Genomic DNA, 13916 nt, shown 5'->3' on the forward strand with positions numbered 1-13916 from the left:
ACAAGCCCGAAGGGGGAAGGTGAGCCTGGAAAGACTTTAGTCCTTCCCACCCCTTAAATGTGACCTTGGCCTCAGTTTCCTCATTTGTAAAGTGGAGATAATGGGATCTGTTTCCTATAAGTTATCAGGAGGATTAAATGAGTTAATACATGTGGAGAGCTTAAAATGTGGTTCAGAGAGGGTGGAAGATGTGCTTGAGGACACACAGCAAATCCTCTAATTAGCTTCAGACCCCCCAGGTCTCACTGCAATCTCCCCAGAACGCCTGTGCGCATGTGGGGGGGCGGGCTGCTGAGGCTCAGAGAAGGAAGCCATCTTGCCTGGGGTTACATAGCCCAGCACGCGGGTGACCTCACTTTCTCCGCCTCCTCCATACATTGAGCATCTTCCCCGTGTCAGGCACTGTTCTAGGGACTGGGGCACAGCAATGAACAAAACAAGAATCCCTGCCCTGGTGGGGGTGACGTGGGGAGGGGGCAGTGGGGACAGAAAGCCACATGCATAGGGGAGATACTTTTGATTGTAAAGAGAATACGGGAATGTGGAAGAAGCGACTGAGGGTCTGGGACTTCCAACGGGGAGGTTAAGGAGGGCTTCTTGGAGGTAACCTTTGAGCTGAGCCCTGAGGAGTTGCCTTGAGCAGAGCTAGGGGACCAGTGTTCTTGGTCCAGAGGGAACAGCAGATGCATTCACTACTTGTGACTTTTGATCATGCCCAGCCGAGGAGGCCCAGTATTTGCGGGCCAGCCGTCATAGAACGGGCAGTCTTTTGGGGAGGGTGGGGGGGAGACTGAGGTAGACTGCACAAGTAGGGTAACGGTAGCTGGTGACAGGCTGGTAAGGAAATTCACTTGCAGGTGGGGCCAGGAGGGCCTCTTGGAGGTGGTGTGAGTGTCCCACTTTGCTGAGCTCTGAGCGTCCTACTTTGCAGCCTGGAAGGCCTGGCTGAGTGGCCCTGGGGCCTCAGATCTCTCCCTAGCCCAGTGGCTGCTGGGAAGGCCCAGAAAGCCAGCAGGCCCGGTCAGTGTTTCATCCTGTTCTTCCCTGCTCCCCTCCACCCCCAAGGGCGCTTGGAGATGTCATTTCTCCAGCTCTCTGGGGCGGAGGTCACCCCAGCTCAGCAGATAACACTGAAGGTTGAGCAATGCCTGCCTGCCCGCCAGGGCCAGGGCTGGGGTCAGTGGGCCGGGGGTTATCCCCAGGCAGGCTGGGAGCTCCTGCCTGGGCGGCCTGGGCCGGGAGTGGCAGAGGGGTGGGCCCAAGGATCTGCCCAAATGGCCTGGGCATGGGGCTGGAGAGGCAAGGGGCCCCTTGAGCCTACACAGCCCACTGTTCCAATCCAGGATGGGCCATGGCCTGTTTTCCCATCTGTGTACCAGGAGTAGCAGAAGCATCCTCCTGCCGTGGTGGAGAAGGGAACCCTGGGTCCAGGCCCACCCTCAATACAAAGTGGGGACTTGGTAACAATGGGGGAAGTCCCTTCTCTCTCCTGCATAGCTCTCAGTGGGGTCTGGCTTGACATCCCCACCCCCAGCCTCAGAAATAGGGTTTTGGCCTCAGGTTGGCAAATAGGTCTTAGGGTGCCCTGACAAGAACTCTTCTTTTGAGACTAGTGGGGGACATGAGGCCATGTGACCTTGGGTGTCTTATGCCCGCCCCCCCTCCCAGGGTTCTTTGTACCCTGTGTAGGGGGTGGCTTCTTTCTGTTGTGCCTCCCGGAGTGGACTTAAAAATGAAGCCTTATGTTTGGGAGTCTGGTGGAGACAGTATTACAGTTAATGATAACTGTAACGGACCTTCATGGCTGGAGGTTGGAGAAGTAAAGTGACTCGCCCAAGGTCGCATAATGTGGTAGAGTCTAGCACCCCCGCCCCCTTCCACCTCCCTGGGCCCAGGTCAGGGTCGGGTGGGGCCAGAGAAGACCCAGGTGTGGTCTAAGGGGGCGGGCAGGTCCGGTGGGCGGGGCTAGGGGAGGGGCGCAGTCGCCGCCCCAGAGGCCCGGGTGGAGTGCTCCCTTGAACTGACCTCCATCCCTCCCCACTCCGACCCGGGTCCTTGTATTGGACGTGGCTTTACGAGGGGAGTCTCCACCAGCGTGGAATCCCCTCCTTCCGAGAGCTGGGGATGGGGGCAAGTTTGGGGGCGGGGCCGCGCCCGGGGGAGGGCCGTGGGGACGGGTCACCTCTCCAGGAGCCAGAGCCGGGGATTGGGGTCTCCGGGATCCGGCATGGGGAGCGCCTAGTCTGTGGGGCGTCCGGGCTGGGCGCCGCCGATCCTGAAGCCACCGCCTCCTCCAGCAGGGGGCGGGCGGCGGCCGTGTTTTGGGTGGGGGAAGGCGATCGCGTTGCCCCCTCCCCGGATTCCACCCCCTTCCAGTACAGCCTCCAGCCCAGAGAGGGCGGTCCGGGGGCGGGGTCGCGCCTCCCCTTCTCGCTCCCAATCCCGGGGCCGCCGGGTGGGGGTGGGCAGGGGGCGTAAGGCCGCCCCCCCCCCCGCGACCCGCGGACCCCCGAGGGCGCACTGCCGGTCTCGGGTCTGGCCGCCGTGCCCCGCCGACGCCCTCCCGGGGGTCTCGGGCCGCCACACCGCGTCCCGGCGGCGGCGGGAGGGGCCGGGGCGGCTGCCAGCGTGACGCAGCCGTTGCCATGGGCCGCCTTTATAAATAACCGGGCTCAGGAGAAACTTTAGCGAGTCAGAGCCGCGCACGGGACCGGGAAGAGGACCCACGCGAGGGTCCAGCCGTCAGCCCCCGCACTAGTAGCGGCCACCCCGGCGGCAGCGGCAGCAGCAGCAGCGACACAGCGGCGACAGTCCGGAGCCAGGAGGCCGCGCCACCTGCGGGCCGGCCGGAGCGGGCAGCTCCAGGCCCCCTCCCCGGGCACCCGCGTTCATGCAACGCCTGGTGGCCTGGGACCCAGCATGTCTGCCCCTGCCGCCGCCGCCTGCCTTTAAATCCATGGAAGTGGCCAACTTCTACTACGAGGCGGACTGCTTGGCTGCTGCGTACGCCGGCAAGGCGGCCCCCGCGGCGCCCCCCGCGGCCAGACCCGGGCCGCGCCCCCCCGCCGGCGAGCTGGGTAGCATCGGCGACCACGAGCGCGCCATCGACTTCAGCCCGTACCTGGAGCCGCTGGGCGCGCCGCAGGCCCCGGCGCCGGCCACCGCCACGGACACCTTTGAGGCGGCTCCGCCCGCGCCCGCCCCCGCGCCCGCCTCCTCCGGGCAGCACCACGACTTCCTCTCCGACCTCTTCTCCGACGACTACGGGGGCAAGAACTGCAAGAAGGCGTCCGAGTACGGCTACGTGAGCCTGGGGCGCCTGGGGGCCGCTAAGGGCGCGCTGCACCCCGGCTGCTTCGCGCCGCTGCACCCGCCGCCCCCGCCGCCGCCGCCGCAGCCCGCCGAGCTCAAGGCGGAGCCGGGCTTCGAGCCCGCGGACTGCAAGCGGAAGGAGGAGGCCGGAGCGCCGGGCGGCGGTGCCGCAGGCATGGCGGCTGGCTTCCCGTACGCGCTGCGCGCCTACCTCGGCTACCAGGCGGTGCCGAGCGGCAGCAGCGGGAGCCTGTCCACGTCCTCGTCATCCAGCCCGCCCGGCACGCCGAGCCCCGCCGACGCCAAGGCGCCCCCGGCCGCCTGCTATGCGGGGGCGGCGCCGGCGCCCTCGCAGGTCAAGAGCAAGGCCAAGAAGACGGTGGACAAGCACAGCGACGAGTACAAGATCCGGCGCGAGCGCAACAACATCGCGGTGCGCAAGAGCCGCGACAAGGCCAAGATGCGCAACCTGGAGACGCAGCACAAGGTCCTGGAGCTCACGGCCGAGAACGAGCGGCTGCAGAAGAAGGTGGAGCAGCTGTCGCGCGAGCTCAGCACCCTGCGGAACTTGTTCAAGCAGCTGCCCGAGCCCCTGCTCGCCTCCTCCGGCCACTGCTAGCGCGGCCCCCGCGCGCGTCCCCCTGCCGGCCGGCCTCCGCGCTGCTGGGCGCGCCGCGGCCGCGGAGACTCCGGGAAGCGCCCGCGCCCGCGCTCCCGCCCCCGCCCCTGGTGGCGCCGGCAAAACTTTGGCACCGGGGCACTCGGCAGCGCGGGGAGCTCGCGGGTAATTTTAATATTTTATTATCTATATCTATATCTATATTTTTGTCCAAACCAACCGCACATGCAGATGGGGCGCCCGCCCGTGGTGTTATTTAAAGAAGAAATGTCTATGTGTACAGATGAATGATAAACTCTCTGCGTCCCCCTCTGCCTCCTGTGCCGGCGCCGGCGGGCGGGCCGGTTTCGAAGTTGATGCAATCGGTTTAAACATGGCTGAACGCGTGTGTACACGGGACTGACGCAACCCACGTGTAACTGTCAGCCGGGCCCTGAGTAATCGCTTAAAGATGTTCCTACGGGGTTGTTGCTGTTGCTGTTGTGTTGTTGTTGTTTTTTGGTCTTTTTTTTTTTTTTTTGTATTATAAAAAATTATCTATTTCTATGAGAAAAGAGGCGTCTGTATATTTGGAAATCTTTTCCGTTTCAAGCATTAAGAACACTTTTAATAAACTTTTTTTTTTTTTGAGAATGGTTAAAAGCCTTTTGGGGGCAGTAGTTGGCTTTTGATTTTTTTTCTTTATTTTTGGTTTGTATGATTTTATGTTGCTTTCCTGGTGGGGGGTTGTTGTGTGTTGGGGGGGTTCTATTATTTTTGGCTTTTTTGGTGGTTGGGTGGGGTGCTAACAGCTGTTTCTTTTTTTTTTTTTTTCCCCCTCCTCTGCTACTCCCTCCAGGGCCTGTGCTTGGAGATGGGGGTGCCAGGCTTGGAGGGGGCAGACAGAGGAGTGCTGGGTCAGGCTCTCAGAGTGACTCAGCGCCCCTGGGTGCTGGGGAGGAGTGACTGGGAACCCTGCTTGGGAAGAGGTCTAGGGCGGCCGGCTGGTCCTGAGTGCCAGGCTTGGCTTTAGAGGGGCCTGCAGGTCTGGGACCTTTGTACAGTGTTTGGGGATCAGGCCAGCAGGCCAGGTTATGTAGGAGGAGGGGGTACGGGTCTTGGTCCTGCTGAGCCCAAGTTGGGGCAGATTCTTTTTCTTAAGTGTAGTTGGGCGGGCTGTTTAAAAAATGCTTTGTGTGTGTATATATTTATTTTAAGAGGAGCCTGGGTGTGTGGGCGAGCTTGTGTTTGTGTGTCCCTGGCCTGCCAGAGGGGAGAAGCTGGGCCAGGTGGAGGGAGGTGGGGGAAGGGTTCTTGCATTTCCATTCTCTTTTCTTGGGGGGGGGGTGGGAGGTTTACCACTTGTCTTCTTAGCCCAAGTGTGGACACCAAGGTCCAGCCTCACCTGCTTGTTCATGATGGCCGGGCCTGGTTTGAACTTGGGACCGCTGTCTCTGATTCCTTGGGACAGAAGGGACCCCTGGTGAGGCTTCTGCCTCCCTGCCTCCTGATACCCTCCCGTGCCCCTGCACTGCACCCCCACGGCCATTCCAGCCCTGGACGGCATTCCTGAGAGCTGAGGATGGACACGGAGGGGTTAGCGTGGACACACGTTCGGCGTCCCGCTGTTCCTGGCACACGGGAGGTATTATATAAGCGTTTGCTCTTGTTATTATTTTTTGCTGGGAGGTTCCTGGCATTTGGCAACCAGTCTTCAGTGCAGCGAGAGTGTGGCGGGTACCTGCCAGGGGTCGGGTGTCTAGTAAGTCCTGGACCTAACCCATCTCACGTAAGCCTCCTGACAACCTTTGCACAGGTGGGTACTATTATGAGGCCGGGTTTTAGAGCCGTGGAGCAGTCTTTTGTCACATCCCTAAGGGTACGAAGGTGGTTTGGAATTCAGGGGTGGGGTCAAATGGGAGCTTCATAGATTGGTTTGCCAAGGGCCTGGGGCAGCCTGGGGTCTTGGGAGCAGCTGCTGGTATGGTGATTTTAGAAGAGGAAAGGCTCCCCCCCCCCCCCTTTTCCTTCTGGAGGCCTGGATGTGCTTTCTCTGTGGGAGCCCCGGGTATCGGTGACAGAGACAAGCAGCTCCCACCATCATGGAGCTGAGTGTCAAGGCAAACTACCCCCCCCAGCACCCCCCCACCCCGAGCCCTAGCATCTTTTGTTTGTGGCACTGGGGCTGTCTTTCCAGGGGGGTGGGGAGGTCACGATTTAGGAATGCATCTTCCCAATCCCCGCTCTCCTCTTTGTCACTCAGAGTTGGCCGGTGGCTGCTGCTACACCCAGAGGAGGTGAGAGGGAAGCAGCCTAGCCACACAGTGACCCCCAAGCCTCCTTTTCCTGAGCACTGTCTTGCGAGCCAGCCTTGAGTACAGCCCTTTACACACTCACATCCGGATTTAACCTACGGAAGCACTCCAGGGAAGGTGTTGTACCCATTTTAGAAGAGTAAACTGCGGCCCCCAAAAGTGAGGTTAGTGCCCAAGGAATGGGGTGAAGCCGGTTCCAAAGTTAGGTCTGACCCCCAGGTCTGTGGGGAAAGCTTGGGGTCGAGAGCCTGTTTTGTGATCCTAGCTCCTGCCCTCAGTCCTGGGCCCTTCCTGGATGACTCCTTGCCCGGCCCCAAGTTCAGGTGCCCCAAATGCCAGAGTCAAGTGACTTACACACAGTTTCACAATTTGGAAGCAAAAGAAAGGGGATTTGACCCTGAGCCCCTCTGAAGAAGGTTGGGAAAAAGTTAACAGGTTGAGGGCTCTGCTGGTGGTCTGGGTGGCCTGGTGTGGGAGCACTGTGGACAGAGCTCTGCCCAAAGGACTCTGGGAGATGTCATAGGTGGGGGAACAGCCACCCCATGGATCACAAGGCTAGGAGGGCTAAAGGCTTGCAGGGAGGAGGGAGGAAGCCATTCACAAGTCAGGAAAAAAGAGTAGGCTGGGGGAAGGAGCACTGGGGTGGGGGTGGGGGGGCAGGAGGCCAGAGAAGAGCCTTGAGGAATAGTAACAACAGTGGGTGTGAGTTCATTGCTTACGATGGGCAAAGTGCCACTCCAAGGCCTTGGCTCAGATGGACTTGCTGGATCCTTCTGTCTGCCTAAGAAGGCTGGTCACATTAACCACAGACCCATTTAGTGGGGTTGACCACTGAGGCTAGCTGGGAACCCCAACCAGTGTTTGCGAGAGTTGACAAAACACATTCATACCTCCTAATCTTAGGCAGTTGTCCCACGGCCTGGTGATTTCTATCAAGGAGAAAAGTGGGCGTCCAGAGTGAAAGCTGGAAACACTGCTGGGTGCTTGCCAGTTGAATCAGCCCAGCCCCCTCTTGGAGGCTGTGGCTTTGGTTATGGGCATTTTCCTGCCAAGCAGACAGGCTCAGAGAGGGGAAGGGACCTGTCCAAGGTGGCACAACTGGGAATGGTGGGAGTTGGGGTAGGAAAGAGAAGGGAGACTCCCCCGTGGAAACACTTAAAGGTGTCTTCCTCCCCCAGAGTGCCTGGGATTGTTTTGTCCTTGTTTCTGAGACATTTATTTGTCCAGTTACTTTTCCCATTTATTTGGCAAGCATTTGCTGAGCACCTGCCAGGTGCCAGGCCCGATGCTCTGTGCTGAGGACGTGGTGACCAAGACAGAGGGGGCAATTTATGGAGAGAGGCAGACCCTAAGTGTCCGGTAACTAGAATGAGGTTAATGACAAGTGGGGACAAGGGCTCCGAAGGAAGGGAAGTGGGGCAGGGAGGGGCTGGGAGGTCCAGGAAGGCCTCCTAGGAGGTGGCATTCAAGCAGACACCTGAGCCAGGTGAGGTGTGAGGGAGACAGGCCTTGGTTTATTGGGCATGCGCATGCTGTGCTGGGTGTTACCGTGTTTTATGTGGCTTTTATTCTTACAGTAACCCAATGACTTGAGTGCTGTTTATCATTCCACTTCCTCAGTTGGGGAAACTGAGGCACAGAGAGACGAAGTCACTGGCCCAACAGCTGATGAGTGACTTGTGTGAGAGTTGAATTCATGTCTTACCTTTGAACCTGAGAAGCCTTCTCCTCCTGTCTCTGCCCATGGTCCCAAATTTCTCATTTGCTCTGTTTTCCTGCCCTCCTCTCCCTGCTCCTTTCCTGGCCTGGCTGACCTGCTGGGTGACCCCTGAGGGAGTCCCAGCAGCTCCAGCTGTCCATTTGGCTGCGCCTCCTTGGGGGTTTTCAGCCTTGTATTGGCTGTGGCCATGTGCAGGGGAGTGAGGGAGGCTGGGGGCTGCTGGGGAGACTAGAGCTTCTGGGGCCCCCACCTGTCAGAGTTCGAGCCCCTCCTGGGTGTCCTCTGAGACCAAGAGTTAGTTAGGAGTCTTGTTGTACACAGTGGGGACCTGAGGCTCTGAGAGGGGACATTACTTGCCCAGAAAACAGAATAGATATTAGAATCAATGCCTGTGTGAGCCCCAGGCTTAGCTATCTTGTCTGCTTATCACTGCACTCTGGGGGGACAGATGGGCAAATGTCGATTTTACAGCCTTTGAGGGGTAAGATGCTCGGGCCAAAAAAAAAAAAAAAAAAAAAAAAAGCTCTGTGCTTTGTCCCTTACTTGGTGGATGACTTTGGGCAAGATGCTTGACTTCTTTGGGCCTGGGTGTATATTCACATAGTCAGGATCAAGCAAGCACCTACTGTGGGCCCGGGACGGGCTCTGGGCTCCTGGAGTTGAAATTCTGGCATGGGAGAAAGAAGAAAATGAAGGGGGTGCTTAGAGAGCATTCCAGGCAGAAGGAGCAGCAAATGTAAAGGCCCTGAGACAGGACAGAGCTCAGTGTGTTAGGGAAAGAGCGAGGAGCTGGCGTGGCTAAGGTCGAGGCTGCCAGGGATGACATGGGGAGAGAACAGAGGGATGGCAGGGTCCTTCATGCAGAGCTGTGGAGGCCAGCGTGAGGCTGACGGAGGTTGTTTTGAGGAGGAATGAGTGGGTGTCCCTGGCAGGGCCTGGCACCTGGAAAGCCCTTGACAAGTTTGTTGATGGGACAGAACAGGCCCCTTGGCCTCAGGAGGAGGCAAAGTGCAGTGGGTGAAGGGCACAGGGAGGCTGCCTGCCTGGGCCCAGGAGAGCTCGTGGGTGAGCAGCCTCTGACCCAGGGCCTGGAGCCACAGTGAGCTGTTCACCAGGCAGGAATGAGGGGAAGGGCATGCCAGGAGGGGGTACCAGAGGAGCAAAGGCGGGGAGCCAAGGGGAGGAGAGTTCCTTGGGAAGCTGTGACTGCAGAGGAGAGGGCACCAGGGGGGAGGAAGGCCAGGCTGGCGAGGGAAGTAGGGCCCAGCCTCCCTGAGGCCTCGGAGGTGGGTGTGTTGGGGAGTAGGCAGGAGGCTGGCCCCCAGGAGAGGTGTTTTCTTTTTATCTGATTTCCCAAGCAATGCACGATCCTGGGTGGGAGGGTTGGAGAATGCGGAGCATCAATGAAAGAAGGAGACGGGAAACACCCACAATTCCGCTACCCGGAAATAAACCCCATTAACGCTTGCCATGTGGCCTTGGACAAGTCACTTTACCTCTCTGTGCCTCAGTTTCTGTGTTCATAAAATGGAATGCTAGTACCTGTCTCATAAGGTTGTTGGGAGGATGACATGCATGAATCCATGCAACATATCTAGAGCAGGGCCGGCACCAGCGAGTATTAGCTGCCATCATTATTATTAACAATCTCATTACCGTTTTGGTTAAGAGCTCCAGTGCTGGAATCTGGCTGCCTGCATTCTAGTTCTGAACCCCCCATTTCCTGGCTGTGTCATTTGGGGCAAGTGACTGCATCTTGGTGTCCCTCAGTTCCCAGCTCTGTGCTAAGAAGTTAATAAAGTTCCTCATGGTGTTTTGTACAGATTTGACAGGTAAATTCAGGCAGCGCAATGGTAGAGTTGTGTATGCAGTTCTTTCTTTGCAGAATTTTCACTTCATGTGTATTTTTTTCTTCATTGTAGCTAACATTGTCTATTTGATAGTCACTTCCTTCCTTCTTCCTTAGCAATGGGACCCTCTATTGTGGGGGGCAAGTGATAAGAGACTGCATTTCTCAGATTCTCTTGCAGCTAGGGATGATTAATGAATATAAAGAGAAGTTATAGGTGAGGTTTCCAGGAAGGCTCTTTAGGGGGTGCTGACTCAGCTATGAGGTACGTTTCCTTTTGCCTCCTACCTCTGCACCCTCTGCACCCGCTGCCCCCAACTTCTTCCTACTTTCTGCCTGGAACTCAGATAGGATGGCTGGAGCTTCAGGGGCCATCTTGAACCATGTGGCAAACACTGAAGCATGGAAGCCACCTGCTGAGGGTGATGAAACCGGAAGATAAAAGGCACTTGGGTTCTTGATGGTAGTGCAACAGCGACAGCAGCCTTTGCCTGCCTTGCTCTGGATTTATTTATATGATATGAAAAATAGAAATAAAAAAATCTTACAGAGGTCTCTGTCCTTTTGGCTCCTTGCTACTGGCAGCTGAAGCCACTTCTAACTGATACGTTTGGCCAAGTGGAATCAACCTATATGGAATGGACAGAATCTCCTCTGCTAACCCCAGCAAGGACAAATCGTGGCCCCGCACCCTCCGTATGCAAACCACCGAGGGGGTCCTCAGTTTGGAAATGGAGAGGGTCAGTCCCCGCTGCAGAGCTCACAGAGCATGTGGCAGCTGTGCTGGGAGCCAACACCCCACACCACCCTGAATAACCCCTCCGCCTCATGCTGCCACCACCACCTGCTCCCCTGAGCCCTCAGCCTGCCAGGCCTGGGAGGCATCTTTGCTAGGCTGTCTCTGTGGAGTGAGTCTGTAGGCCAGGGAGCCAGGCTGGGGGGAGCTTTTATTTTTATAGCTGTCACCAGATCCCTGCCTCACAGGCCCTAGCCCTGGAGCCCTGGTGAGGACGGAGGAGGTCAGGGAGGAGGAAAGCTCCTCAGGGAAACTGGTGGGTGGGGATCAGTAGGCCCTGGAAGAGAGAACCTTGGGGCAGGAGTTGGGACTGTCTGGACTGTCTGACTCAAGCCAGGCCTCAGTCCTCATGCTAAACGGGGCTGGTCATCGAGCACGCCTTGCTGATGCTCCTGGGGGGGCTGGCGAGGGACATACAGATGATGGGGACCCTTTCCTTCCTTTAGTCTTGAAACTCAGGTGCAGAGCATCAGCTTAATCCTGCCTTTCAGTTCTGAAGATGCGATTGCTACCAGTCCTTGCAAAGCCTGCATTGCATTTTTGTTTTATTTCCCCTCTGCATCTCAGCTCCCCACATCCACTTCTTGTAGCCCCCACCCCACTGTGGTTGATATCTGTCCTTATATACGTGCATCTTATTGTTTAATGTCTCCTCACTGAAATATGCACACACAGGAAAGTGCACACAATAAAGGCAGATGGCTTGGTGGGTTTTCCCTGCATAGACCCATGGGTGGAACCAGCACCCAGATCAAGAAATAGACCATTCCACCAGAATGGTGGTCCCCAGAAACCCCTTGTGCCCCTTCTAGTTACAGACACTCCCATCACCACCTAAGTGGAGAAAGGAGGAATCATCATCTTGATTTCTAACAGCAAACATTAGTTTTGCCTGTTTCTTTTTTATAGATGGAGAGAGAGAGGGGCAGAGAGAGAATCCTAAGCAGGCTCCACACCCAGCACAGAGCTAGACACGAGGCTTGATCCCACAACCATGAGATCATGACCTGAGCCGAAATCAAAAGTCAGACACTTAACTGACTGAGCCACCCAGGCATCCCTAGTGTTGCCTGTTTCTACACTTTATATAGATGGAATCACAGGATATGCATTCATTTGTGTCTGATTTCTTTTACTCAGTATTGTAACTGTAACACTCATCCAAATTGCATGTATCAAGATTTGTTCCTTTTTGTCGCTGACTAGAATCCTACTGCATGGATGTACCACAATATGTTTATCCATTTTATTACTGAGAGACACTTAGGTTGTTTCTAGCTTTTGGCTCTTTAGAATTGGGCTGTGATGAACATTCTAGAATACATGTCTTTTGGTGAACATAGGTGCACATTTCAGTTGTGCATATACCTAGGAATGCTTGCTGAGTCATAGGAAATGCTGTGAGGATGTATTTTAATTCCTGTTGGTGGTATTTAACCCTTGATTTTATTCTGTTTCTTACTTTTTTTTTAATTTAAAATTTTTTTCTTAGTCAGTTTGGGCCACTGTAACACAGAGCATAAGCTGGTGGCTTATAACCAACAGAATTTTATCTCTCACAGTTCTGAATGCTAAGCCCAAGATCAATTGGTAGCAGATTTGGTGTCTGGATCAATTGGTAACAGATTTGGTGTCTGGTGAGGACCTGCTTTCTGATTCATAGATGCTGTGCCCTCACATGGTGAAGGGGTGAGGGAGCTCTCTGGGGTCCCTTTTATAAGGGCACAAATCTATTCATGAACTAACCCTCACATTAGGTTATTTCAACATATGAATTTGGAGGACACAAACATTCAGTCTCTAGCATTTTTGTTTTGACAAAGATGTCACATGTATAGAAATGTTACAAAAACAGTGCAAAGAATACTTCCCCCCCCCGCCCTGAATTATTTAAGAATAGTGGTGCCTGGGTGGCTCAGTAGGTTAAGCATCCAACTCTCGATTTTGACTCAGGTCATGATCTCAGTGTTATGAGATCATGCCCTGCTTTGGGCTCTGTGCTTAGTGGGGAGTCTGCTTGGGATTCTCTGTCTCCCTCTGCCTCTGCCCCTCTCCCCATCTCTCCCTCTCTAAAATAAATAATATAATTAAAAAAATAAATTGCTGACCTGATGCCTTATTACTCCCTAATACTTTGATACATATTTCCTACAAACAGGGCCATTTTCTATATAACCACAATATAACCATCAAAATCAGGAAATTAACATGGCACATTACTGTCATCTCCTTGGACCCATTCAGCTTTCACCAGCTGCCCTAACCATGTTCGGTAAAAGGGCCCAGTTTAGAATCACACGTTACATTTAGTTGCCATGTCTCTTTAGTCTCCTTTGATCTAGAACAGCTCCTCAGTCTTTCCTTGACGTTCGTGACCTTGACATTTTTGAGAAAGACAGGCCAGCTATTTTGTGGCATGTCTCTCAATTTGGGTCTGTTGTTTCCTCGTGGTTAGGCTCAGGTTATGCATCCTTGGCAGGTAAATCACAGACTTGATGTTGTGTTATTCTCTTTGTCCCATCATCAGTGGTGTTCACCCCCCCCCAGTTTTATCGAAATATAATTGACATATAACATCATATAAGTGTAAGGAGTACATCATGACTTGATAGATGTATATATTGTGAAATGATCACCGCAGTAAGTTTAGTAAACATCCATCACCTCACGTGGTTATGGTTTTTCCCCTTGTGATGACAATGATGGTGTTCACTTTGATTACTTGATTGAAGAGAGATCTGCCAGACTTCACAACTGTAAAGTTACTCCCACCCTTTGCAATAGTAAGTGTTTGAGGGTAGGTTGGGAGCCCCTTCTAGCTGGCTTCTGTGCCCTTCTGACAGGTCCCCCTCATTCTCTGAGTACTTCCTTACTTTCTGGCACGAGGTGCTGCAGGTGCTCCGCCTCATCTGGTGCCTTCCCTGCCCAGCCCTGGAATCAGCATTTCTCCAAGGAGCCCTGGCTCCTTCCAGTGGGGAATGGTCTCAGCACAGAGTGTGCTCATCACTGGCGGAGTGTCACTGCTCCCAGACCCTCTCTAAGACCGTGTGTCTGTAGGTACATGGACATAAACTTCTATCTGTATCATTTCTGTATCTGGTTATCTGTCTTCTATCTTCTTTGTATCAACTATGTAGAAAACTATGAGTTGACGCGGATAATTCTGCTTCTAATCCAGCACCATGGAGTTTATTCTAATCTTCTCTCTTTCCATGTTTGGAACTATCTTTCCCAACAGTGAGAAGAATATTAGCTTTCATTATTCTTAATTTTTATTTATTTATTTTAGAGGGAAAGCGAGTGAGAGAGAGAGAGAGAGAGTGAGC

General features: G+C 54.8%; 1 protein-coding gene across 1 annotated transcript; it reads left to right on the plus strand.

Moving 5' to 3' along the window:
• The first annotated feature begins 2500 nt into the window (after positions 1-2500).
• CEBPB (CCAAT enhancer binding protein beta) lies at positions 2501-4564 on the plus strand. The gene has a single exon (XM_045885957.3). The coding sequence runs from the start codon at positions 2891-2893 to the stop codon at positions 3929-3931; it is 1041 nt and encodes a 346-aa protein (XP_045741913.1). The 5' UTR covers positions 2501-2890; the 3' UTR covers positions 3932-4564.
• The last annotated feature ends 9352 nt before the right edge of the window (positions 4565-13916 follow it).

The sequence above is a fragment of the Mirounga angustirostris genome, unplaced genomic scaffold (assembly GCF_029215605.1).
Source record: "Mirounga angustirostris isolate CCGP_5_RB_7025 unplaced genomic scaffold, mMirAng1.0.hap1 SCAF_10, whole genome shotgun sequence".
In the NCBI taxonomy this organism is placed as follows: domain Eukaryota; kingdom Metazoa; phylum Chordata; class Mammalia; order Carnivora; family Phocidae; genus Mirounga; species Mirounga angustirostris.

Coding starts and splice junctions, on each gene's coding strand:
- CEBPB (XM_045885957.3), top strand. CDS start 2,891: ATGCAACGCCTGGTGGCCTGGGACCCAGCATGTCTGCCCCTGCCGCCG.